Source organism: Salvia hispanica, chromosome 3 (assembly GCF_023119035.1).
Source record: "Salvia hispanica cultivar TCC Black 2014 chromosome 3, UniMelb_Shisp_WGS_1.0, whole genome shotgun sequence".
In the NCBI taxonomy this organism is placed as follows: domain Eukaryota; kingdom Viridiplantae; phylum Streptophyta; class Magnoliopsida; order Lamiales; family Lamiaceae; genus Salvia; species Salvia hispanica.
Window position 1 is genome coordinate 26,732,490 of NC_062967.1, and position 27,055 is coordinate 26,759,544.

Consider the following 27,055-nt stretch of genomic DNA (forward strand, 5'->3'; position numbering starts at 1 on the left):
TACGAGTATGAACAAAGTAATTCAGATCATATTTTGTTCATCAAGAAGATAGGAGGGAAGATTACATGTTTGATTATATATGTGGATGACATGATCATTACTGGGAATGATGAGGAGGAGATAGCCGAACTAAGGAAGAACTTATTCCATGAGTTTGAGATGAAGGATCTTGGTCTCCTTAAGTACTTCTTAGGGATAGAGGTGCTAAGGTCGAAAAAGGGAATCTTCATAAATCAGAGAAAATATATACTCGACTTGTTGGCCGAGATAGGGATGATTGATTGTAAACCAGCAGATACTCCTATGGTACAAAATCATGGATTGCAGATGAAGGAAGGCGCGAAGTTGACCGATAGGGGGAGATATCAAAGGCTAGTCGGTAAGCTTATCTACCTATCCCATACACGACCTGACATTGCATATTCAGTTGGAGTGGTAAGTCAGTTTATGCATTCACCGCAAGAGGAGCATTGGGAAGCCGTGTTAAGAATTGTCAAGTACTTGAAGGGAACAACCGAACATGGGCTTATGTTCGAGAAACATGGTCACCTAGAGATACATAGTTTTACTGATGCAGATTGGGCAGGAAACCCGAATGACCGAAGGTCCACAGCCGGATACTTTACCTTTGTAGAAGGTAATCTTGTGACATGGAGAAGTAAAAAACAGAAGGTAGTAGCTCTTTCTAGTGCAGAGGCAGAGTTCAGGGGAATAAAGAGTGGACTAACAGAAGTGTTGTGGCTACGAAGACTTATGACAGAGTTGGATCTCCGGTCCACCCTTCCTTGTGGATTATTTTGTGACAACAAGGCGGCTATCGGTATCTCTGAAAATCCAGTACAGCATGACAGAACAAAGCATGTGGAAGTAGACAGACACTTCATAAAGGAGAATCTTGAAGCAAAGGTGGTGGAAATGCCTTATGTCAAGTCCGAAGATCAACTGACTGATATCTTGACAAAGGTAGTAGATTCAAAGACATTTCAAGAAGTACTGGACAAGCTAAGTATTGTGAACCCCATCACTTAGCTTGAGGAGGAGTGTTGGAATGCCCGCAGGGGCTTAGCGCAGTTGGTTCCGGGGGAGCAGATATTGCTACAAGGAGCTGGGTTCGAATCCCACTACTGGCGTGTGGGAGCTTCCATCTCTCAGGCACAAGTGTGAGGCCTTGGGAGATGGGCTCCTGTCAGGACAGTGGGTTGAAGGCCTCCTCTCTAACGGGCCGCTGTGTACCCTGATTGAACCCCCTCACAAACTGTCGGGCCGGGGTGTGGGGGCGGCCAGGGTGACCGCATCACCTTTTGCTACAAGGAGGAGTGTTGGAATGAGATCGCATAATATCGGGAGAATATTGTGTGATTAATACCAGAGTATATTATGCATAAATTAGAGTAGATTAATTATTGTAAATCTAGGTTTACCATATATATAGAATACCTAGTCTATAAATTTGAAGCCTCTGTATCATACAAATTATTCAATTAGAAAGAAAACGTCTCCCAGCTATTTGTAACAAATAGGATATATTAATTGAAACACAAATTTGTTTATGTTTTTTTAATTCCCATAGACTTCTGATTTCTTCAACAGCTATATAGTTTTACTATGCATTTTATACTGCAAACTTTTCAATTATATTCAGTCATTCTCGATTCCATAAAATCAAATCCATAAATTTCTTGATATTAATATAATCTCTATATATTATACTACTAAGTATTGGACTATAAAAAACAGACCAATATGCAAGCCCACTAAATAATTACCAATATCAAGCCCACTAAAATATACAAGCCCGCTAAAATCAGTCTTTGCCTTCATTCCAATTTCAAAATTCCTGATTTGTACCGCCGTCAGCTTTCGGCATTGCCGCCACCGTCTCCTTCCTTCTTCGCCGCCGAAATATTCGGTAAAATTCTTAGTTTCTTTCAATAGACATTGTGCCGCCTCTTTCACATATTTTGTAGTACTAGTATATTGGTATTTATAGAAGATTCTGTATTGAAGCTGAATCTAGGGTTTTAATCTAGGGTTTTATGTCATTGACAATTGAATTCATAATGGTTTCTGCAAAATTAATTCATGATTTATTAAAAAATTGATTCAGGTTTCTGGTTTGTGTTGCAGAAAAATGGATTTCATGGCAGAATGGAAATCCATGTGGCCTGTAGCCTCCACCTTCGCTGCGCCATTACTCCTCCCAAATAATGATCCCTCAGCACCATTTGGCCCACTTACGTTCACCCCAAGCCCTACCTTCTCAACCACTATCCTTCAATCTCCCTCCCTCTCACCATGCCTTCCCCCACAATATCCACAATTAAACCTTCACAGGTTCCTCCAACATCATTGTGGTATTCCTACCTCCGACAATTCTGTTCCCTTTTTTTTGGGATCCCAGGAGGCCGATTCCTTTTCAGAGTATCATGCCCCCAACTCTCTTCAATTGCTTCAGATTCCTCACAAAAACCTAGTTATTGCATTTTTCCCTGCAGGGGAGAATTATGACCGTGTGGGCTTCTCTTTACTTTCCTTGAAAGGCGGTATTTTGGAGGTTCAGTCGCAAAGGGATCGTTTCCTCCATTTAGTTGAACAAGGTAATGTTCATCGTCAGCGAATCACATGCTTGTTGGTGAACCCAGTTGATGATTTTGGGTGCAATGATGATGTAGTTGGGCATTTGATGCTTTGTACAAAGTATTCTGTTTGTTGGTATAGGGTCAGAATCACCAATATGGATAAACACAATGAAAATAATGTTTTTGTTGATTATCTGGGTCCTGCCAATGCCAAGATGTTAATGGGAAAGTCAGTTGAATGTGCTTGTTGGAGTCCACATATGAGTGAAGAGTGCTTAGTTTTGTTGGAGAGTGGTGATTTATTACTGTTTGATGTTAATAACTCTTCTGCAAGAAAGACCAATTCAATGTCTTCTGTTAATAAAAAGGTGCAAGTTTCGTTGAGTGGTAAGTTGGGATTGAAGGAGGAAAGTCTACCTGGGGGTCAGCAATGGTTTGGATGTGAATTTAGTTGGCATCCAAGAATCTTCATTGTTTGTCATCGAAATGAGATACTCTTGGTTGATGTAAGGTCTTCTGTTGAATGCCATGCCTCTTGTTTACTGAAGCTTCAAATCTTGAAGATGAGCATAAATGATGGATTTTTCTCACTCTCGAGGGCAGGGTCTGATAGTTTCTTCTACATTGTGGCAACTGGATCCATGCTTCTCCTTTGTGATGTGCGGAAACCATTAATACCAGTCTTGAGGTGGACTCATACTATAAAAAATCCGCGATATATGACTGTCTTTAGATTGTCAGAGTTGAGAGCAAATGCACAAGATGCAAAGTACAAGTTGGCTTCTGAATCAGGCTATTGTGTTATTTTGGGATCGTTTTGGGACAATGATTTCAGTCTTTTTTGTTATGGTCCTGATGTTAATGGAAATGGACCTGTCAATTCTGCAATCTCTAAATTTTGCAACCTACATTATTCATGGGGATTCCCCTCGGAGCTTTTGATGTCCAGGTCCGATTGTGCATGTGGTAGTTGTTTTGTAAGAGAGGAGTCGTGGAAATCCTCCCTCCCAGTTTGGATTGACTGGAGGGATAAGAAGGGGTTGATTTTGGGATTTGGCGTTCTCAAACCACAGCTTTCTGTACAGCCTTCTTCCTTTGGCAGTTTTGGTGGGTTTACACTGATCAGGCATACCTCATCAGGGAAGCTAGAAGCACAGAACTACCTCGCAGCATGGAGATCCGATAAGGTTTTGGAAGCAGGTCACAAAAGGAAGAGGATTCAGTTGGAGGATATTCAATTATATGATCACAGCTATGCAGAATCTGAGGGGGGTAAGGTTTTTTTCCTAAAACTGGATTTCCTTGATGCATATCTGGAGGATAAACTAGCAAATTTCATTTCGGCAAGAAGAGAGAAGATGAAAGAGAGTGATAGAACTGCCCAGAAAGATTATCTTGGTAATTCCAAGATTGTTTTCCATCAAGAAAAATGTCATAGGTTGAACGACTTTGGACTTACAAGAATAAAATCCTCTCTTACGACTTCTGCTGTGTTGAACGCTATCAAATGGCCGATTAGCATACATGAGGTTGCTTCAGGGTGCACCTATGGAGCTTTGCCCTCAAACTTATTGCAATTGGCTTTCACCACCTACTCAGATTTTAGTAAGTATCTTGCGAGCCAATATGTGCCTCTGGAGTTCCTGGAAATTCCTAACCAGCCCGAAGCCCAGCCGTTTACTTTTAGAAATCCATCACGCCGCAGCAATCTTTGGACTACCAAAGTCCGGCCATCTGATTCCCTTGTAGGTCCAGTTGTTCCTGCTTATTTTCTAAAAGCTCTTAATGACCTTTGTGAGGATGACCTTAAAGAGGAAAGCCAGTTGAACGGTGAAGAGCCAGAAGCTTTTTCATCTCATTCTCAATTCAAAAATTTATGTGATAAGGTTATGGAGGTTGCTCAGGAACACATTTCATGCTCAGATGTCAGACCTCAGTATGATCCTGTTTCTCTTGCAGATGATACTGAAGATATGAGCAATCATATCCAGAAATTAAAATTATCTTGTCATAATCCATCTTCATTCGTGCAAAGTCCGTCAAGAATGGATATTTTAAAACCTGAATGTGAGAATAACATATTTTCAACTCATTTCTTTAGGAGAAGCCAAAACCTTGCTTGTGATCTTAGTAAGGAGATGGTAGGGAAAGAAATATTTGATGTAGGTTGCCCAATAGAATTGGATTTCGATGATTACACTGATGTTTTTGGGCCAACGGAATTGGAAATGTTTCGAACTTTAAAGAAACAAGACTTAGAATTTCAAAGAAGTTTTAAGCCGTATCAAGATTATATTGTTGGACGGGATGAGTTGAAATGAGGATAATATGATGTGAAAATTCCTTTGGTTGAGAAAATTCCTAATTGGACCATGTTGAAACAAGTAAAGTAGCTTCATTCCACACCAGTTGAGTTGATTTTACTTTCTTCCGGAATCATTCTTCAGTTCTTCTATTAACTTTACTTCTTCCTTTAAAAGTTGTTGATTTGTAAGAGGGTTAAGAATTTTTTTTCAGATTTTCAAGATGGGGGAGAAGGCAGAAGCTCTTGATGCTGTGCTGAAGGAAACTTTTGATTTAGTAATGGATCTGATAACTGAAATTCAAGTTTTTTTGTGATTGTGTGGTGGAGTGTGCTAGCTTCTTTAGTTTCAAGCTGGGGCTAATGTTTTCTCTGTCTGGGTGTGTGTTTGCAGGAGAACATACCCATTGAGGAAGTGTTTGAGAATCTAAGATGCACCAAAGCAGGGCTCACAACCAAGGTGGCTGAGGAAAGATTGGACATTTTTGGACACAACAGGCTTGAGGAGAAGAAGGTTTTCGAATGTCACAGCAACTTTTCTTCTTTGTTTCCTTCCTTTCAGTTCTGATTTTGTTAAAGATTTTTTTTTTTTTTTTTCGTTTTGTACTTTTTTTCTGCTTTGAGTATATAATTCTTGTGAAGTAATGTGGTTCACGAGCTCTTCTGGGTCTTAATTAAGCTTCTTTGCCTCCATTTTTTGGCCTGTCTAAGTTTGATATGCTTCAGCTCCAAATGAGATAGTGTTCGATGTTAAAAGTTTAAATCTGGAGTGCTGGTGTTTTCTCTCTCTTCATTTGAATCAATCAATCAATGGATTTGTTTTTGTTTGTGTCATTATCTAACTTTCATATTGTCCCAGGAAAGCAATTCCTCAAGTTTTGGGGGTTTATGTGGAACCCTCTCTCATGGGTTATGGAAGCTGCTGCTATCATGGCCATTGCTCTTGCAAATGGAGAGGTTCGGACCCAATTCTACCTAGTTTATTTCTTCCTTTTCTTGTTTTGGGGAGAAATATTGATTCTGTGTAATTTTGGTAGAGGGCTGGCATCACTTTGCTTGTGATAAACTCAACAATCAGTTATGTCGAGGAGATAGATCCCAAGAGGCCCAATCAGCTGAAGAGAAGGTGTAACAAGCACACTTGCCAGAATTGTACTCCCTCCGTCCCGGAGTATTAGACTCACTTCTTTTGGGCACATGATTTAAGGAATTGATATTTAAATAGTTAAAGTGGAGAGAGTAAAGTATGAGAGAGGGAAAAAGTAGGGGAGAGAAGAGAGAAAAAAGTAGGTGGAGAATAAAATAAGATATATATTTTTTGCTAAAAGGGGAAATGAGTCTAATATGTTGGGACATCTCAAAAAGGAAAGTTGGTCTAATACCTTGGGACGGAGGGAGTATTGAACAAGGACATAAAACAATACCAAGGTTAGTGAATTAATTGATTCTTACACATCTTTCCATTCAAGTATTAATTCTATTTTTTGCATATTGCTGTAGAGAAAACGAGGACGGCCCTTCAAAGACAAGGAGCATGGATCTACTTCAAATGCTATATCAAGAGTTTCACAAACAAGGGCTATGGTTGGCGTGCCATCGACACAAGAAAGTGTAGCACCTATTTTTTGTGTAGTATTTTGGAACTCATGGTGTGTGTAGCACCTGTTTTTGTGTAGCATTTTGGAACTCATGGTCTACTTCTGTGAACAATGTGATTCAGTTCTACATTGCTAGATTTTAAATTTAGTGAAATATATAATACAGCAAATTGACAGCAAAATGCCTTGAAAATTGCAGCAACAATAATGGACAGAAAAATGTTGCTAATTGACAGAAAAACATGCCTTGAAGATGAGCAAAATTACAGCAAAGCACAGTATACATATAAATGTAGCTTCTTCATTACATCAACAATAGACCAAAGCACAGTATACATAATGTAGTTTCTTGATTTCAATGTTCCTCCTCAAGTAGGTGGCTAGTTCAGTGAGTGTGTCTTCGCAATCCATCTGTTTGAGGAAAGAACAGAACCAGCCTTTTGGTCAAGGTTCTGTGTTCCAATTACGCCTGGACTTGACCATTTCTAAAGTAGCTTGGCAATCACAACTTGCAATATTTTTTAATAAAGAACCAAGAACGTTTTTTTATGAGGAGTTCAAGAATGAAATTTTTTTGATCTCGAACCTCCAATGTTGGAAAACCCTAATATCTGAAAATGTGGAATGAACCCACGACGTTTTGAGGTTGTAGGGACGACGTTGTTCTTAATAAACGACGTTACATAATTGCCTGAAATTGTAAGTCATGGGAAAATTGCGAAAATCTTAAGAGAGTACAGTACGATTTAATTAGCTAACTTTATAAGTTGTGCAATAAACCAGAAATCCAGAATTCACCCGAAAGTTGTGATTTAAATGGTTATTTTCCCTGCATGAAATTAATAAGCGCATCTCCAATAGCGGCTAGCCCACCGGCTAGTCGATTCGCGGCGCTAGCCGGTCGGCTAGCCGAACTACTGCGATCGGCGAGCGGCGAATCGGCTAGCGCTTAGGCGAGCGCACGCCGATTTGAAGGCACTGGCCAATGCGCTGGCCGCCATTGCAGCCAGGCGATCGGCGAACGATCGGCCAGTCCAATTTTTTTTTTTATTATTTTTTAAATTTTTGAAACACTATATATTCGCTATTTTCACGCCATTTTCATTTGCACCACTTGTTTTAACGAGTTTTCTTTCTATCTAAATTTCTGTACAATAGCAACATCGAGAGATGGACAACCACAACCCGTGGCAACAGTTGATGGGATTGATGGCGGGCGGGCAGGCGATGCCGGGCGGGGGGCAGGCCAGCGACGAGCAGTGGAATGCCGGGGTAGGGAGGTACGCCGCAGTTGATGCAACAGATGATGGGGATGATGTCGGTATGGCAGGGGGGGTGCAGCCCGGTATGCAGGGGTCGCCGGGGGAGGGGACACGGTCTATCGTCCCACTCTTGACTTTTTGACGGCTTCGTCTCACACAGTGGCGGCAACGAGGAGTAGAGAGAGGCGGGGTTCGTGTGTGGAAGCCCTATTTTTTTATTATGTAATTTTTTTTATTTAATGTAATTTTTTTTAATCAATGTACCTTTTTTTTATTTAAATGACATTAATGAATTTTTCCGTATATGTCTCGTAAATTTTAATTCCGTAATTTGTCATAAATTTAATTTCGTAAATTGAATTATTTTTATTGCGACTAGCCTATTTGCTTAAAATGATGATGTGATAGGTTGAATTTTAGCGCTGATGACATGACATGAAGAGAGAGTAGCTAGTCTGTGGCTGGCCTAAAGCCATTGAAGATCTAAGTTTGGATTAAGTTTTGTTGGCTTTGAATTCTTATCAAATTGACTCATTAGAAATTCATACTTTCGGAATGGGCGGGGATTTAGTTGGATTGAATATGAGTAACCCATTAATATAATTATAATTTTTATATGCAGTATAAAAGAATTATACTCCATTAGTAAATCATTTTTTTCTAGGATTAAATAACTGGATTTATATATTGTAAATTAGGTTTATTCATGTAATATTGGCTTTATGGATGAGAAAAATATTATTTTCATATATAGAAAATCGCAAATTATATAAAGCAGTAATAGAATATATCATTAACTAAAGTAGGATTAAATAAAATGTTTTAGGAGGTGTTCGGTTTGCAAGATTGTATCTAGGATTAAATTTGTAGTGTGTTTGGTTTATGAGATCAAACTCTACAATTCAATCTTGAATGGATAATCATAGAATAATTAGTCATAGCTAACCTCCTATGACTAAAATAATCTCACAACCCAATCATAGATTGTATTTTGATATTATTTTATTTTGCAAACCGAACACCACCTTAGTATACGATAAAGACAAATCCTTTCATTTATCGACGTTTTTACGCTGTTTTAATCTATAATATATCTGATATTTATTTTGTTTTAGGTTTATTTCCTTGTATAAGCTTAGTTCAAAAAGGTAAATTACGTTCTCCTTCAGCCTTAAGTAATGGATTATATCCAAGTGCATTTAATGGCTTCCGGATCAATTAAAGAAATCGTACTACTATAAAATTCGAATTTTTTTTTTTTGATCAAAATCATCATAATCATAGAAACTGGTTAATTGAACATAGAAATCCAAGAATTAACCATCCACAGCTGAATTTCAGTATCACAAAGCTCTGATTTCAAACTAGGGAACTTTCCAATTTTTCGTGATATGCTAAATTACCCAATTAATTTTCACATGTGCTGTTGAATTCTGCACTTTGATGGCTGGATTGGAAGAGTTGAAGAAGAAGCTCGTGCCACTCTTTGATGCAGAGAAAGGGTTTCCATCTGGGTCAACAATCGACCCTTCCGATTCTTACATGGTATAAAAATCAAATCTTTATTATCCAATTTAATTCGCTTTTTTTTTATGCTATTGTGCATAATTTCACATGTCAATTGCCACATTAGTTTCTTGAAATTTTTGCAATTTAATATGTGGAGCAGTTATCAGATGGTGGAACAGTGAATCTACTGAGTAAATCATACAATATCTACAACATCAATGAGCTGGGGTTGCAGAAATGCAGCTCATCTTCTTCCCCTTCAGCATTTTCTGTTGATGATGGGGAGAAGACATACAGGTGTGCTTCTCATGAGATGAGGGTTTTTGGGTCCATCGGCAGCGGTGCCAGCAGTGTTGTGCAGAGGGCAATTCATATCCCCAATCACCGGATCATTGCCCTAAAGAAAATCAACATTTTTGAGAAGGTGGGGTTGAAGCTTATGCTGTTTTGTTTGGTTGTGGTGAAGCCTGAAATTTATGTAGAAGGCCTGATCTAGGGATTGCTTCGTCGTTCATAAGTGAATGTAGGTGATTAATATGTTAAACTGTCATTGAGCTTAGTATTGCATATGAATTGGGATTAAGTTGAGTGGTGTAATCCACATTTTGCCTTTTCCAGAGGCTGACCTAGTTTATTTGGATTAGATGTTGTTTTGATGGTACTTCTTGTTGTTTGTCGGTTTTTCTAGGCTATAGATGCAATAAGATACTATGATTTGAACTTGTAGTAGTGAAGGGTTGAATGTCCTGTGTTTTCATTCTTGATAAATATTTACATGTGCATATCAGGAGAAAAGGCAACAGCTTCTTACCGAGATAAGGACGTTGTGTGAGGCACCGTGCTATGAAGGTCTGGTCCAATTTTATGGTGCTTTCTATACTCCTGACTCTGGACAGATAAGTATAGCTTTGGAATACATGGATGGTGGATCTTTGGCTGATATCCTTCGTATACGCAAGACTGTACCAGAACCAGTTCTTTCCATCATGGTGCAGAAACTCTTGCTTGTAAGCGACTTCTTCTATTTCAGCTTCACCTTACGATCGGAGTACTTGATTTTCACAACTTTTCTTTTTGTTGGAAGGGGCTGAGTTACTTGCATGGAGTTAGGCACTTGGTTCATAGAGATATTAAACCTGCAAATTTGCTTGTAAATCTCAAAGGGGAACCGAAGATTACGGATTTTGGTATCAGTGCTGGCTTAGAGGATTCAATGGCCATGGTTAGTGATTGTAAATTAACCATTTAGAATAATTAGTATGACACATTTTCAAACTTGTAGCTATTTCTTGCTGCTAACTATGATTGCTGCTTTCCAGTGTGCAACTTTTGTTGGAACTGTTACATACATGTCTCCTGAGAGGATTCGAAATGAAAACTACTCGTACCCTGCTGATATTTGGAGCCTTGGGCTTGCGCTATTCGAATGTGCTACCGGTGAATTTCCTTACAGTGCTAACGAAGGGCCAGTTAATCTTATGTTGCAGGTAAGCATTGACTAGAAAGTAACGTTGTTGGATCATACTCATATTTAAATCTCCATTCCTTTTGTTTCCAGCAAGCATGAATGAAATTCCTTTTTTTTTATATTCAGACTGAACGGCATTTGAATAGTGAGAATAATATAAAAGGAATGACCATGGATCTCTGTGATGCTTTCTTATCATTTCTGGAATGTCCTCTTACATAGTCAAAAAATGTTTACTATTAGCTATAATAGTCATGATGGAATGGATTGAGTCAGTGAAAAGTTAATTCCCAGTTTTGATATCATTCTGACTAATTTAATGTGTTATGTCTCTGTCTACAATGTCAATTGGCATATGAAGATTTTGGACGATCCATCTCCTTCACTTATGGATAAGGGTTTTTCTCCAGAGTTTTGTTCATTTATTGACGATTGCCTCGAGAAAGATCCAGTGGCAAGGCCAACTGCTGAGAAGGTTAGCATGAGAAGGTTATTTTTTCGTTGTCTGAAGTAAAATTACTTGGTAGCTTGATTGATATCTCTGTTTGCTTTGCTTTGCCTTGCCAGTCTCACAGATGACTAAATAGCACTAAATTTTTCCAAGTGTTGTGTCATGAATATCTTTAATAGTAGTTACTTTCTCCCATTTTGACGTTTTTGTGTGTTGTACAGCTACTTTCGCATCCATTTATCACGAAGTATGAGGAGGCTGGAGTGAACTTGGAAGAGTTTGTCCAAAGTATATTTGACCCAACGCAGAGGATGAAGGAACTAGCAGATGTGAGTTGATATATCTGACTGCTATATCTATATCATGAAAATTGCATGATAAAAATAAATTTCTAAAATCTTTCTACTTGCTGACATTTTCTTAATGACTTGTGTGCCTTAATCAGATGCTGGCAATACACTATTACTTACTTTTCGACGGCTCTGATGATCTTTGGCATCACATGAAGACTTTATATGAAGCTCATTCAGTTTTCAGGTACTCTACATTTTGGTTACTTTTTCTATGTTGTAGACGAAACGTGTAACTTGTAAAAATCTTTCCATTTTCCAAGTCCATGCGATCCATTCATTCGTTTAACTCTAGTCAGGAGCAATAGGATGACTTTTGTTGACAAACTAAAGATAAAACAAAGAAGTAGATAAAATTGTGGTTTTGTGGCATTCAACCTTTTAAATGAGGTTTGAGCCCTTTCTAAAGTGCTTATGGACACCATGATTTGCAGTTTTTGTGAGAAGGAATCTGCCGGGCCGGATGATATCTTCGCAACCTTGTCAAATATCCGCACGACACTGGCTGGTAAATGGCCACCTCAGAAGCTTGTGCATGTCGTGGAGAAACTCCAGTGCCGTGCACACGGCCAAAGTGGAATAGCTATCCGTGTATCAGGGTCATTCATTGTTGGGAACCAGTTCTTGATATGTGGAGATGGTTTGCAAGTAGAGGGCATGCCAAATTTCAGAGACCTATCAATTGACATACCGAGCAAGCGTATGGGGACGTTCCGAGAGCAGTTCACTCTGGAAAGGTCGAGCTTCATAGGCCGCTACTTCATTGCAGCACAGGAGCTCTACATTGCTCACTAATTATCAGACTGCAAATTTGAATTGTTGCTACGGTCAGTTACACTCAGCAACTGTCTTGTATCTTATCTATTTATCAACACCAGCTAACAGTGGAAATGTGTTTTGGTCACATTGGATCTGATCATCATTGATTTTGGCTTTCCCTTTGTAACTCTGTTGTATCCAATAGTTAGAGATGATAGAGTTGACATATTTAGTAAGATTATAGTAGTATATCTTTTCTTTTTGGTACTTTATATATCAAGGCAAAAGCCAAAAATTCGAGGATGTTACCTTTGTTTTGTTATGTGTTTAATAAGTACAATCTTGCAAGACACTATTTTCCTGTCATCTAAGATTTTTAGATTTTTCACCCAAAGACATCAATCACCTTTACCCAAAAACAACTACTGCATCAGTCTATCTAGACATTTCTTTTAGACACAGGATTTAAGAAAGTGGTCTACAATGGAACAACTCTAAATAGAATACAACTCAACTACTGTACATTTAGTAGCATGACTAACAGAAAAGATATATACACTTGCCAATATTCGCCTTGGCCTCAAGACCATGCATGAAATGAAACGAGGCAAAAAAGAGAAGAAAAGGAAAGAATCCCTCAGAGCTCAACTGCAGACTTGAAAATGTATTATGTTTCTGTGCATTCGACAAAATTGAGGGGGCTTATCACTTATTCATTACATCCACGCTGCCCATCCGGGAAACATATGGCACAGGCGGTCGGGATCAATGGCGTCTTGTACAAGTTGTTGAACCTAGAGCAGAGCAGTACAGGGAATTCACAGTATGTTAGCATGAACTTTTAACAAACCGAACCATCTTCACTTCGGAAAGATTTTAATTGTGCTTATACAGAGTTGAACAAGTACCTGGCCATGAACGCTTCTCATTTCACCGTCTTCGTATCCATCGAGCTTTTGTTTGACGCGCAACAGGGCCCTTGCTGCATCTTTGTTGCCTTCATATGCATCTTCTTCTGAATCTTCCAAGTCGGCATCTAGATTGTCATCTATATCCTATTAAGGGAAAATAAAACAACATCAGAAGCAATGCATCCACATTTCAATACATAAATGGGATTCATGTCATGTTCTTCAAGTTTTTTCATAAAGTGTCTCCTATTTTTACAGAAATAAATGGTGATTATTTTGGCTTCTGCAATGGCCATATAGCATTCATAACTCGTAATGTGATGAACATCACATTTAAACAATTTGTTGGGGATCGTCTACACTTTGGTTGATCTAGACATAAACAGGGGTATTGGAAAGAAAATATAGACAAGGGTAAGGAACAACTGCAAATATAGGGAGTGGCTTTAAGAGATACAAATACAGAGCTCACACAAAACGAACAAGAAAACATATTTTCGTTATTGGAGAAAAACATTTTTGCTAACTCAAAACAAAAATTACCTTAGTTCCCTTGCATCAAACTCAAAGGAATTATATTTTCATTATGATAATAAGATCTCACCAGATAGGTACCAACAGGAAAAAGATTCATCAAGAGAGAAGATTCAAAATGATCAATGGATACAAACATAAACGGGATGAAACTATTGTAATAGAATGACAGAAAACATACTGTAGCCATGCGCTGCCGGCATTCCATGAATGTCCAGTCTGCTACTCCATAGCAACCATGAGCACCTCCATTTCTGGAGCTGGATATGGAACACCCAACATATTTAACATAAGATGAATCTCATATTTGTGCTGTTATCTACATGAAAAATGGTTATTATACTAACCTTCCAACAAGATAATCACCAAGAGGTAAAGTTCCATCTACCCATTCTAGAACTCCAGCACTTGGAGTAAAAGGTACAACCTGTCTTGCCAAAAAAAAAAAAGAATTAGGAGTGCATGAAAAGACTCATGAATCATGATGCTTTAAGTATAAAAGAGGACTAGAACATTCTATATAAGGGCTACATAAGAAACTGAATACAACATATTGTACAAACTACATACAATGTTACACTTCCCAGAAGCACAGAGATAGAGGAGTAAGAGAAGTAATAGATTGAGAGGAATGGAATAATACAATTTATTTTGAGGACTAGAATGAAGAAATTTAATCAAGCTGCTACAGTATCTCTGCAGTTAGATGACAAAATTTCATATATATCGCCTTTTACAATATTATGAAATTTAATCATTCAAATGCTGATCCATCTCATGTAGGGTGTATCTGCTGCAACAGAGGACCTCATACAACTAAACAACCAATTTTTTTGTTCAAGGTGGCACTCTACCTTGTAGGTACGAATACTCAGTTTCCTCCTCCATGTGTCCCGATTATTCTGCAAAAAAGTGTTTACTAAACCGAAAAACTGTTCCATCACCTACAGGAAGTTACAAAAATTTTGTGAGAGGGATTCAATCTACTAACTCTTAGCCTAACAACTGAAGATAAAGAGGAAATTTACAAGAGAACATTTCAATTAGCTTCCATAAAAACAGGCAAAGTATGAGTCCAAGCTGTGATTTGGAATTCGGATAGATGCCATATAATGTGTAAGGCCAGTAAAATTTGACAGAAAAGCTATTGACAGAGGTATACAATCAGATTATCAGAAGCTCTATGTTATAGCAAGATAATGTTTCTTAATTGATACGGGTTATATGCATTAAATAAGACTTCCCCAGAAAGAAACTACTCGGTCAATATGAAACATATAAACAACCTCAACCTCACACAGGTGATTGATTTCTGCTTTCGGTTCTTTTCGTGTCTGAGGCTATAAAAAAAGGGAATATGTTTGATGTAGAAGGTGCATTAAGACTGAAGGAGACATGTACATTGAAAACCAAAAGTTATCAAATGATGTGGCTTTCTATTCACTATATGGGTGTACAAACCGGTAAACTTACACAGTTGTCATAAACTAGATTCCTCAAGACCAGTGCACAGTACAAGAACAAAATTCTTCAATATTGTCATTTTAAAGGCAAATAGGATCCACAAGAGAAGGAGATCAGAATTCATACAGCATCTTGTCTGAGGTCATCATTGCCAGATTTTGCAAGTTGCCGGTATTTGTTTCCATCAGAACCTAAGCATTCCACCCTTTTAGGGGCATTTATACCATTCATTACGCTGCATGTTTGAATTACAAAAAAAACAAAACACTCAGCAAAAACAGTAGCAGATATTGATGATGAGAAGCTCATGGCATAAAGAGGTTACAGCTTTTGGATTTCATGCACGACAGCCAAATAAGTTAATAAGTGTAATTAATTTTGAATTTAGTTATCATCATTAAGAAAAATATATCTCACGACTCACAGAGATATTCCAAAAATGTGTAACCATTACCCAATATTTTTGCACAGTCGAAAATCCAGGAAAATATAACACTTACGTTACTGAATCCACCAACCCTCTGAAGTGGGGAAAGAACCCTTCAGCATATTGACAAGTCCGGTCAACAGGAATATTAGAAGTCACAACAGGAACCTGAAGATGCATCCAGATATCTATGGTCATGTTACCAATTTCAGTAATTTAACATGTATAACCAACCAAGTGAAGAAAAGGAAGATGAGTGTTACGCGGACAAGTTCCCGAACGCTGCGCAGATCTCTTGGTAGAGGCACTCTTTTATTGGCATCCTGTTTAAAGATATGATATTAGTTCAAACGATTAAAAGAATATCTCATGAGTAGACGGAACAGATCGAAACAGCAGCACATGCTCACGGAAAGACGTAAACAAAAGGCTGTAAGAAAGAATATGATCAAACCACCACTTAATTACCTCCCTCTTCGTTTCCATTTCAGCAAGTTTAATATATATCTCCACCATTTGCTTCATCTAAATAATAAAACAAACTCAATGAAAAGATGAAAGAGTTTAAGGTATGCATAGATAACAAAAAAAGACCAATGAAAGTTGTACTTGTATGATGGTAGCCCCATGGTAAGATGATAGCTCTTTCAAGAGATCTTCCGCAGCAATTTTCTTATCAAAATCGACCACAAACGAGTTTCTACTACGCTGCTTGTCCTTTATGCGGTCGCCATGTGCCAAGGCCAGCAGCTAATAAGACGAAGAAAAAGAAAGCATACAATAAGTCTTAATTTTAGAATGCGACGCGAGGCATGGCTTTCATGACTTCTCAAACTTCTGCAAACCGCACATAAGTAGTAAAAAAGGCATGTAGGTAAAATAGTAAACTAAAGACAAAATGCAAATGTCTAAGGATTGGAGCAAATGTTAACCAAAACATGAAAATTGCAATTGCTGATGACCTTTATCAGTACAACGTAAACTTAATACCTGAAATATTGTGTGATAAGGATGGTCGATGGAAATTTTCTTCACAAGAGAAAGCAATGCAAACTGCAGTAGCCAACAATCACGGGGCAAGAAGGTAAAACAGAAGATTTTGAGTAATGATACAGCTAAAATAAAGTACATTATAGAGAAATAACCTGAAAGTTAGTAGGTCCAAGAGAATCTTTTGTGCCACCTATCCTTGATGCAATTTGGTATACCAATAGTACGAACTTATAAGATTGCACCTAGATAAATATGCATCACACATGCAGAAGATCAATCAAATACTCCATCCGTTTCCTAAAAATAGGAACTTTGGTAACGGCACGGGTTTTAATGCAAAATTGGTAAAGTAAGAGAGAGGAAGAGAAATGGATAAAGTAAGAAAGATGAAGAGAAAGAGTATAGGAATTAGTGTTAGTGGATTGTAGGGTCCATTTCCTAAAATATAGAGTTTCTTTTTTTAGAAAACGGACATAATTTGATTATTTGCCCCCAGAATTAGTGAACATTTGAATGATAAAATAATACAATTATATTTTATAAAACTAAATTACCTCCTTAATGGTGCTAAGCATGCTATCCACAACGATCTGCCGATTAGAAAGACTGAACCATAGCGAAACGAGTCGAAATACCTAAAAGTACACAAGCATGAATCAAACAGGATAAAAGCCAGTTCCAGTGCCTCAGAGAAAATGATAATGCTTGCATTTACATGTTGGCCGTCAATTTTGTACCCATATTCAATGTTGTCATAGAAGACATGGTCTAAGCATAACACCAAAAAGTGGGACATTCACAGGAAAGTGATTAAATTAGGGTGGGGGTATGGATATATAACATACATATGGATAAGACAATTCAAATGCTGTTCATACTTCATATATAACTATACCATTTGCCATTACATACCATGTGAGATCATAAAAAAAATAATATCATAAAAAAGAATATCGACAATTGAATTCATATTTACCGCTCGGACATCATATTTCTCGCCAACGACTAAGCAACGTTTGTAGCCTTCTAGAGCTGTAGACAGAAAGTTGTCTCTGTCTTCCTGGGAGCCAAAGGTTAAACATTTAAATAATACGATAAAACTCAGCCCCGTGAAACGCAATGAGCTTCATCTCATTCAATTTGCAAAACATACTTGTTTCAAAAATATATATGGAGATTAGTTTTCCAGCACTAGGCAACATACAATGCCACATATCACGAACAATATAAGAAAGAAGGTTTAAACTAATTTTGAAGACGCGGTAGAGTCTCTTTTATAACAATGATTTCAAGTCGTTAAACAAATAATAAGCAAGATTCAATAAAGTAGGACATGCTTATTTCAGTTTGACACGATCTAAAGGCTAAAACTGATAAACCCAATAGGATCTTTTCGACTTTCATATCAATAACTAACAAGAATATACCATGAGACATCTTAAAGGCCATGCCAGATTGATCACCAAAGAGTATACCTGTAATTTCACTTCTTCTTCTCTGTCCATAGCAAGTTGCTTTTGGAGCTCTTGTATTTTTAGTGTATAATCAGTTTTGTCTCCCTAGTATCCACATAGAAAACCATATCAAGTTAGCTTATCTCTCTGAACAGCTACTGCACTCCTTTTACTTATTTTTGTGTGTGGGATGGGAGGGAGTTGAGGGCATGAGGTTTCATCACAAAAACAAATTGGGTTGAATATATAAATGGTGAATACTAGTAATGGTGAATAATGCACAGTGCAGGTGAACAATCTTAAAGGAGAGAGGGTAAAAGCATTTACCTTTGCTGCACTCCTGAATCGCTTGATTAATGCTTCCAGCTCCTTCTTCTGCAAGTAACAAATGTTTTTTTATGGTTGCAATTAACCAATGAACTTTTTGACCACCATCTTCGACAAACTTCTTTATTTCTCTTTTTGCAATCTACTTACTAAGTATTTAAAAAATATACCTTGTGTTTCCGTAATCGTAATGCTACTTGCCACTCATTAGAGCTGAGTCTTTCTTCATGACTACGAAAAAGGGCGTCTGCATAATGTGCAAGATGAAAATGCATTTGGTTTCTTTTCTCAATGGACAATTTGTCTGCAGACTCGTAATCTTCAGCTAGATTTACAGCATGCTTCAGGTACTTCTCTAATACAGTCCTCGAGCTGCATCAACATCAGATGATCAGGACGAGTCTAAGTGATCCATGAACACTGAAGGAAAGATATATACAGATGTTATATGCTCAAAGAATACCCAGAAGTGATTACTTCAACTTAGCCAAACAAATCCAGTTTGGCAACAAGAAAAACCTAAGGAGTCACAGATAAATATCATTCCGTGGGCCATCTCAGACACTTCACGAGATTGCAAGCAAAGCCAAAGCCTTGTATTTCAGTTCAGGATATTTACTAATCACAAAACCAGGAGCCATATAGTTTGTTAAGATAATTGTCATCCTTGCTGCTGATTAAATAGTCAATGCTCAACCAATCATTAATGTCTCTAATGACGAATGACATATAAGAGAAGAAAATAACATGTTTATTTTACTTTGTTATTTCATGTCATCCTGTCAAACTACTACTAGAGTACTAGCAGATCTTATAGTTGTTTTTCCAGACTAGTAGCTTATGAAAATATCAGGTAAAGTTTATAGAACAAAACCTTAGAGGCTCATCATCATGATGCTAACTATATAATGGACAATATATTGACATATTACTAACTTGCTTGATCGAGTCTCTGCCAGCCATTTTCCAACTAAGCGAAATACATCTGCAGCTTCTTCATTTAACTGGTGGTTTTGTGAAATATAGTCTGCAAGGTTGATCGCCAGCTCATGCTTCCCCTGAGCCCGGAGAAGCTTAGCTTCTTCTAGCTTTTAAAATAAAGATCACACATGTTAGGACCCCAAAAAGATGAGAAGTTAAAATTTGACAGAGTGGTGACATAGTTTATTTTCCAATTTTCTTAATCATGTGAATTAAGAAACAGAACTACCTAATTAAAAAAACTTTCTTGTCCTTAGAGAATAAATCTGTTTAACACCGACACCTTTCAAGCTTATTTTGAGACTGACATAACGTCAAAATTTTCTTCTTAACAGAGCCTAGGGACGATGAAATAGAATTGAAGCCAGTAAGAGTATAAACTTGGAGTAATTTTTCCTTATGAATGAACATTAATTTAAGATGCCAAAGAAAGCTCTAGAATGCCATAATCATTCTGTATCAGCAATTCAACATTGGAAGCAAACCTAGAGGCCTACATGGTTTCAAAAGTATGTGAAGATGAAAAGCAAGTTTATACCCTTCCAAGCCAGTACAAATTAGAATATTCTTCTCCCATTCCAGAGCAGAGGCACATAAGCTCATGCAAAGCTGCAGCAGCCTGAGAAATCCTAGAGCCCTGCAGGTGGCAAAACGAGCTACTGACTTAGCAGGCTCTGCTCAGATCCATTCCATTCTGCTAAGTTTTAAGCGTTTCTAGAGTATACCTTACGAAGAACTGCAGCTGACTCCCGAAGATGATGGACTATACTATCCACGGAATTTAAAACCCGAAGCAAGATAGACCTGAATGCGATGAACGGTTCCAACAAATTCATATGTAGGTCTGTCTGTTTCAGAACACACTTCCAGTTTTTATGGAGCCCTTGCAGCTGTATATTCAAATTCAGAAGTTAGTGGGTCTTACATACAACAATAACTTCTCCGACTTTATGTCCTCCCGGATACTGATATACTTTTAATATAAAACATAACAACAGGTACAGCGGATATGGGAATTTAAACCACAAGATAATTTGTTTTGTTACCATACAGAATAGATTATAGTGCCGGACATGGTTTCTTTTATGATATAAAAGCTGACAGATAAATATGGAATATGTTGCCAACCCTGGGCCAATTTTGTGCAAGTAAATCAAGTACCTGGTCTATGACGGGGACTGTAGGTTCAGGTAGCAATTTCACTTTGTCAGAAGAAGAATCAAAATTCCCAGATCCCCAACGTAAATCCCATGCCATACCAAGATGATAAAAGATCTGGAACAAAAATTAGATTGGAAAAAAGATGATAAAAGTGAAATCTCTAAAAATCATGCGAAGTAGAAGACAGATACACTTTCATTAAACTCAGCAATTGAAATAAATCATTTCAGTCCACCAATTCGAGAGACTCAATGGGGTTTTCTTCCTAACAAGCAAGATATTGAAGATCCCAAAAACTTGCTTGAAATATTTGATACCTGAAGCTTAACAATGTTTGAGTGAATATACTCAGTGCTCTCCTTGCTTGCATGGAAGATGGACAATAAAAGAGCCTGCAGTTGATAGACAACCATGAATGTCAACAGTTACGGTAAAAATAAAGGTATTGCTACCGTGTAATTCAGTAGTACCAACTGACCTGCTTCGACTCATTCAACTTAGTATGAAATTCATCAAATTCTCCTCCTTGTAGTGCTCCCAAACACCTACACCACATCAAGTAGATTATCAGAGTTAACTGGTGGAAGGAGGAAAAACTGAAAGATGAGGGTTCGAGAATGCATAAGACTTAAATCATCTTAACCTACTTACACACAAGATCCAAGGAAAATACCTGTGCAAGTTTTCATTGAAATGCTGTCCATCACTGCAATTATATGATACAGATGACTCAGCAAAAGAATAAGGCGGAGAGAAATCCCAGTTTCCCACACGCCAAGCAGCTTCATACTGAAGACAGGGAGTAAGGAAAATAAGACATGGACAGAGAAATAAGGAATCTGAGTGCTCAGTGCATAAATTAAATCAGACCTGCAGCTCAATAAATTCTAAATCATGCTGAAACCGACCTCGCTGAGAAGTCAACCCTTGGCAATACACATCTAGCAAATGACTGCAACCATTTTTCTGTAAAGATCTAATTAGTCCTTTATAAGGCTTTTTCTGTGTGAAGTCATTTTTTATTTTAGAGAAGGATGCATGGTCTGCCAGTCGAGAGTTCTCCTCAGAAGAATATGCAGAACCACTTATTCGCAAAGTTGGCACTGAGCGTATTTGCAAATCATAGTATTCAAGTGCTTTACTCCAATTACCCTCATGCTCAAAAGTTACAATCTGAGAGGCCACCTGGAATTAATAGAGAAAAAATTGCTTGAATTATGTTAAGGCATTGTAAAGAGGGTCATATCTGTATTCACGAGACTGCCACATTTCCATTGCCAAGCAACTACATGCATTTTCATAAGAAGCCCTATCTTCTATGCGGAGCATTTTGACTCAAGTTGAAGGCAAAGATCTGGAAAGAAATATAAATCAAGAACTTAGTTTAGTCATATAACTGCAGAGCTAACCTTGTGAGATTGGATAATCCCATAGAGACTGTCGGGCTCATTGATTTGGGTAACAGCTGATACAAGTATTTCGACATGTGGTGGCAGCTGACAGACAAAGAGCACATTGTGTATATAGTGAACAGGACAAAGCAGGACCCAAAGGAAACAAGGCTCAATAAATCAAATCAAAGATGTTTAGAAGGTGCGTGTGAACATACTGTTTCATGATGAGAAAAATCAGGTGTGCCCAATGTTAATGCATTAAAGTGCTCCTCACACCAGTGTTCAACATAAAGAAAGGCCGTAAAGAAAGATCCACAATCCTGTAAATGCAACAGGAGGAAAAAACTGCAGATGGAGATTCTAGGAACATAAATATTAAATACTAGTACCGCAAACAAGCAAGTGAAAATGTACTTACAATAGCAGACTTTGCAACTACAAGATAATCCACGGAGAGCCAGTAAACCTGGAGAAGGATACCAACCGATGAGAAAATGTACACATTCAACAGTACTAGAGCAGGAGAGAAGAGAAACAATGAAATTTTGAAAGGAAAAAACTTCTGGAAAGCTCTAAAATCCTTATATAAGGTGTATTTTCTTGTAGCAGCATGATCTTGAAAATTGCAAATGATGTTTGCAACAAAACTGAACTTCCCAGAACAAGTGCTAGAACAATTTTTTTTTTAATAAAGCATATATTTAAAAAGCTATTCAGCAGAGAAGAGTCACTGGTCTTTTTAATTTGAGGTGACCCAATACTTGGTTTCTAGCAGAGGAAGATCCCTGACTTTGATCTAATATAAAATAATGTTACTGATGTCAGAATAAAAACAAGTCAGCTTTAGCTAAAAGATACAATAGTTTACAAGGTAATCATAAGAATCACATGACATGCATTAGTTACATGACAATTATATATAGAGAGAAGAAGAAGGGGGAGGGAAACCATCTGGTTAATAAGAATGAATATGCTTTTTTACAGACTACATACATGGTGCTGTATCAAAACTTCAAAGCTGAACCCAAACCTTTTCCCATAGTGATGTTGAGACTACTGATCCAGAGGAAGATGCGTCAGGATCCTTGACTTTCAATGATGAAGATCGTGACTTCGACCCAGAACTAGGAGACTTATTACTCTGAAAAAAAGTAAGCTAAAGTTCATCAATTCTTTTAAATCATGTAGGAAGCAGAAAGATTAAATGCCAAGTCAAATTACAGAAGTTCAAAAGAAGTTAAAAGGAATCCCCAGAGTATGCATGAAAAGAAACAAATAGAAATTGACGAAAAATTCTATGATGAGAAAAACTGCATCTTGGCCAGGAACTAATGAAATGGAACTAATGACAAATTCACAACTCCATCTTACTAACATTACAGAGAATAATTCTTAATAATCACGATGAACTTTTAGGAAGATTGTTCGTAAACATGTCAGATAAATAGAGAAACAATGGATTATCTTACTCTGTAAACAAATCAATTTCTTAATGATTGAGGACAAAAATTGAAAATAATCACCATAAGCCAGAATAACAATTAAAACTTCATCCGATAAATTATGAAGTTGTATATAAATATTTATATAATCATGAATTCATGAAATCAAACACTTCTAAAACCCCCATTGCTAGTTATTTCATAATTCAACCATTAATAGTAGCAAAATCACATGAGGATAAAATAGGAAAATTATAAAAGCATGGATTAGGTCTATGCAAAATAGATGTTGCCCCAGTAAGGTAGGTATTTACATGCAAATATGGATAACATGAATCACGTAAATCATGCCTGGAAACATTCAATGAATGGATAAATGGAACTTTGGGAAAGTATCTACCTTTGAAGATTTTGGCTTAGGAAGTGATGACAACTTGGTTTTTTCAATTGCGTTACACAGTCGAAGCTCATTCAGAGCATTCAAGAACACTTGAATTGATTTCATCAATCCATTTGACTCAATAAAGATGTTTTCTCGTACCTGTAAATAATGAGGGAAACTTTTAATCCTGATGATAAGCATCAAAAGTTATATATCAGATGGAAATAGAAACCTTGGTATACACAATCCTAACTGGAAACTCAGTGGAAGGATATGGAAAGAAATTTAGAGAAGAAATATCCACTTCACTTGTTCTCCAGGTTAATAGTTTTCAACACTTTCTAAGACTAGGAACATATATGGGCACCGATCAAACAACATTACTATTGCAAATAGTCCAGTTTGAGGCCATAATACTAGCTGAAATGAAATGGTTGCTAGCTCCAAAAGAAATAAGTAGAAGCAAAAAGTGGACAGAAATGTAAAAGGTTTCAGTGGTTGGTTGTGGCAGGAACTCTTTATCTATTCTGAAAGCAAGCAACAAGCTAAAGTCAGTTTTGCACTTTTGCATAACAAAATTAACTATCAATATAAAAACAGAAAACTAATTCAGGAGTTCTAGGGATATGGAACCCATTTTTCAAAAACTTCCATAACCCAATTTCTCAAACTTGTGCTAGCAATGTCAAAATTCCTAAAAGCTTCTTTCTCTTTCTTTCTTTTTTGCTTTCTTATTCTCTTGACAAGCTACATAGTTTTTGTTTTAAATTCAAAGGGAAAAGTCATCCATAACATTCTCAAGAAAAACTGCCTTGTCTAATGATGTAAGCAAAAGAAAGAGGCATTATTTTCTCTCATTCAGGGCCCGCCAAGCAACCATGAACCACAAATTAGCTCTATGAAATTTGATCTACTTCATCCTGCATCATCATCTTATCATTCAACTAACTTTTCACAAAGTAAACAGAAAAGAATGCCTTAAGCCAGAGAAATAGTTCTGCAAATATCGGAACATAGAACTGTTTGGTTAGAGAAGCAGGAAAATTCATGTGTTTCTGTAAATGATTCATGCACAAAAGCAATCATATACTATGATTTATACCAAATGTAATTTTCCCATGCATCAAGTCATGAAACAAATGATCCAAACAATCAAATGATTATGTGAACGGCAAGAAACAATAACCTTGAATGAGATTATTTTACAGAGATCCGCTTCTGAATCCTTTCTGCCAGCAATATTAACAACGATAGTTGAGAAAAGAAGTTCTGAAACTTCAGATTTCACCAGCACAATATCTTGGCATAATCTGAAATAAACATGAAAATCAGCAACCAAGTAAATCACTCAACAAAAGTCAGCTTTAGACACAAGTAGGTTAAAGCTGAGATCCTTCTCAACGAAGATAGACAACCTAAGAATAAGGTCATCACAGTAACTTATCAGGGCATAGACAAGTGGGCAAATCCATCCCTCAAATGTTTTGTCAGTTGTAGTCCACATGGTTGAGTCTTCTATGGAAATAGATTTATCTGAGACAAATTCTAAAAGAAGTCAACTGTGAATCGATGAATGGGCATATAAAGGAACATTGATTGTAGAGAATGCACTGAAATAAAATAAAAAATTAAAGAGATAATCTGAAACTAGCACTACCAACAAGATGCTACTCATTTGTACATATAGACCACGCATATGCTCACTTAAATATATTTTACTACTGCTATCATACAGTAGAACATCAAATACAGCAGAAAAAACTTTAACTAACAGTTTACCGTTAAATTTACGCTGTAGACCAGCAATCAAACTTTGCACTAGCTTCAAATTGACACCTTTTGAGTGGACCTGCAAATTATGCAACAATTAAAAAGAAAATTAGAGCCCAGATTGTGATACATATTAGCAGTACAGTTTCCCATATTATTACTGAAAATAATTCAAGAAAATGATAAGTGAGATATAATTGAAGTAGAATCTAAACCTCGACAAGAGACCTCTCATAGGAATCCAACTGTATCAAAGATTGTTGACCCCTTTCAGTCGAAAGAATACCCTGCACAAGTGTATATTGATATATTTAAGATCTACATCCAGGGTAAGTCCAAATGAAAATTACATGCCTCACACATTAGTTTACTATTTATAATAACTCTTCAGATTGTTAGGTAACTACAGACATTCATTAGAAAAGATTATATAAGACACCACGATGGTGGGGCCCATATCCAATAGCTATATAACTGCACAGGATCCAACACAAAATACTGGGCATCAGTCCTAGCATTGTCAAAAAAGTTAATTCAAGTAACTAAAACAGTCCATTTAGGCCACTAAGTCTCTAAAACATGAGGTTTTCATCTGATATGGTGACTGACAATTTAATATTTGGCCAATTTACACAAATCATCAAAAGCAAAACCAGGACAAGCGTAAGACCTCAAAAACAGGTAGAAGCAAATGGTACATCAATAAACTAACCTGTAAAGCTTGTGAAGCCAGGTCAATTATCTCAACAGAATCATCCATTAGGTACTTCTTTAAAAGCCTCATAAGTATAAGAAGATTATCATTGGATATTCTTGTATCCATGTGGATATTTGACTCCTTGGTACCAACCAAATTAACTGTTCCAGATACAAGAGTATGAGATTCCCCAGGAAGATGGAAAACTACACGATGGGGATCACCAATACCAACCTAGAATACAGTTACATTAGAAGAGTTCAGTCAGTTTGTAACGCATATAGAGAATGTCTTAGAGGTATAAAATAACAACACAAAGATACAGTGATACCCTAGATATGAAGTCAGACACCATGGCCCCAAGATCAATTGTGTTATCAAAGCTGCATATTGGTACAAGATTCCAGAAAGCGTGAACAATTTCACTGTCTGATTGCCAATATTCATCTTTGAGAAAATCATCACCAAGTTCCTTCCGTAGATGCTTTCCTTTTGTAGAGATATTCTTATACAATGCTTTCAGACTGAAAGAAATAACCGTCAACAAATGAAATTTCATGTAATTCTAAATACCAAAGAGAAACGGTTGAAAGGAAGCTCAGCCTTCCTTTAAATGAGCATACATATAGACATGAGAAAAAATCCAACCCTAAAAAGAGTCGTTGACAAAAATTCTCAAAAAAAATATCTTTCCATAAAACTTCTTCCAAGTCCGATAGGTACACAGATTGTCTGCATGTTGCAATTCTATTTTTTTTATAGAATATGAGTATCCCACATCGGTTGTGTGACAGTCTTGCTTAATCTCTTGTACTATATATGTGTGGCCTATGTTGAGTA

General features: G+C 37.1%; 3 protein-coding genes and 1 long non-coding RNA gene across 10 annotated transcripts in view; 2 read left to right on the forward strand and 2 right to left on the reverse strand.

The window, feature by feature from the left end:
- Positions 1-1,815: 1,815 nt before the first annotated feature.
- Positions 1,816-6,661, forward strand: LOC125214077. 7 transcript variants are annotated; one of them, XR_007175061.1, is made up of 7 exons: positions 1,816-1,909; positions 2,128-4,324; positions 5,097-5,159; positions 5,276-5,395; positions 5,741-5,838; positions 5,919-6,033; positions 6,382-6,661. XR_007175061.1 is itself a non-coding variant. In XM_048114951.1 (6 exons), the coding sequence occupies exons 2-6, from the start codon at positions 2,132-2,134 to the stop codon at positions 5,941-5,943; spliced, it is 2,499 nt and encodes an 832-aa protein (XP_047970908.1). In that variant the 5' UTR covers positions 1,816-1,909; positions 2,128-2,131; the 3' UTR covers positions 5,944-6,155. The 7 variants fall into 7 exon arrangements, 3 of the variants coding, with proteins under 3 accessions (XP_047970908.1, XP_047970910.1, XP_047970911.1); XM_048114951.1 differs by lacking the exon at positions 6,382-6,661 and having other exon boundaries at positions 5,919-6,155; XR_007175059.1 differs by lacking the exons at positions 5,741-5,838; positions 5,919-6,033; positions 6,382-6,661 and having other exon boundaries at positions 2,128-2,354; positions 2,475-4,987; positions 5,276-5,351.
- Positions 6,662-8,950: 2,289 nt separating this feature from the next.
- LOC125216825 (mitogen-activated protein kinase kinase 3) lies at positions 8,951-12,581 on the forward strand. Its single transcript, XM_048118600.1, has 9 exons — positions 8,951-9,286; positions 9,411-9,674; positions 10,039-10,257; positions 10,335-10,472; positions 10,570-10,737; positions 11,080-11,193; positions 11,391-11,498; positions 11,615-11,706; positions 11,954-12,581. The coding sequence occupies exons 1-9, from the start codon at positions 9,185-9,187 to the stop codon at positions 12,312-12,314; spliced, it is 1,566 nt and encodes a 521-aa protein (XP_047974557.1). The 5' UTR covers positions 8,951-9,184; the 3' UTR covers positions 12,315-12,581.
- Positions 12,582-12,757: 176 nt separating this feature from the next.
- LOC125216827 lies at positions 12,758-13,477 on the reverse strand. The gene is made up of 2 exons (XR_007175461.1): positions 13,187-13,477; positions 12,758-13,072 (listed from the first exon to the last, which is right to left on the reverse strand). It is a non-coding gene; the product is annotated as an uncharacterized LOC125216827 (long non-coding RNA).
- Positions 13,478-13,733: 256 nt separating this feature from the next.
- The window catches only part of LOC125209721 (serine/threonine-protein kinase ATM), a 28,470-nt gene continuing 15,148 nt past the window's right edge, over positions 13,734-27,055 (reverse strand). Inside the window, exons 39-72 of the mRNA XM_048109304.1 lie at positions 26,547-26,739; positions 26,231-26,449; positions 25,734-25,805; positions 25,528-25,597; positions 25,188-25,281; positions 24,935-25,058; positions 23,767-23,907; positions 22,955-23,065; positions 22,343-22,390; positions 22,140-22,244; positions 21,940-22,026; positions 21,401-21,715; positions 21,204-21,319; positions 21,009-21,075; positions 20,848-20,922; positions 20,531-20,644; positions 20,095-20,259; positions 19,908-20,006; positions 19,325-19,476; positions 18,559-18,760; positions 18,389-18,436; positions 18,083-18,166; positions 17,584-17,667; positions 17,162-17,242; positions 16,760-16,849; positions 16,605-16,667; positions 16,224-16,364; positions 16,083-16,139; positions 15,878-15,937; positions 15,688-15,782; positions 15,314-15,422; positions 14,578-14,667; positions 14,071-14,150; positions 13,734-13,983 (exon numbers count right to left, since the gene is read on the reverse strand). Of these exons, the coding sequence (XP_047965261.1) occupies positions 13,734-13,983; positions 14,071-14,150; positions 14,578-14,667; positions 15,314-15,422; positions 15,688-15,782; positions 15,878-15,937; positions 16,083-16,139; positions 16,224-16,364; positions 16,605-16,667; positions 16,760-16,849; positions 17,162-17,242; positions 17,584-17,667; positions 18,083-18,166; positions 18,389-18,436; positions 18,559-18,760; positions 19,325-19,476; positions 19,908-20,006; positions 20,095-20,259; positions 20,531-20,644; positions 20,848-20,922; positions 21,009-21,075; positions 21,204-21,319; positions 21,401-21,715; positions 21,940-22,026; positions 22,140-22,244; positions 22,343-22,390; positions 22,955-23,065; positions 23,767-23,907; positions 24,935-25,058; positions 25,188-25,281; positions 25,528-25,597; positions 25,734-25,805; positions 26,231-26,449; positions 26,547-26,739 (3,901 nt within the window). The remainder of the gene's footprint in view (positions 13,984-14,070; positions 14,151-14,577; positions 14,668-15,313; positions 15,423-15,687; positions 15,783-15,877; positions 15,938-16,082; positions 16,140-16,223; positions 16,365-16,604; positions 16,668-16,759; positions 16,850-17,161; positions 17,243-17,583; positions 17,668-18,082; positions 18,167-18,388; positions 18,437-18,558; positions 18,761-19,324; positions 19,477-19,907; positions 20,007-20,094; positions 20,260-20,530; positions 20,645-20,847; positions 20,923-21,008; positions 21,076-21,203; positions 21,320-21,400; positions 21,716-21,939; positions 22,027-22,139; positions 22,245-22,342; positions 22,391-22,954; positions 23,066-23,766; positions 23,908-24,934; positions 25,059-25,187; positions 25,282-25,527; positions 25,598-25,733; positions 25,806-26,230; positions 26,450-26,546; positions 26,740-27,055) is intronic.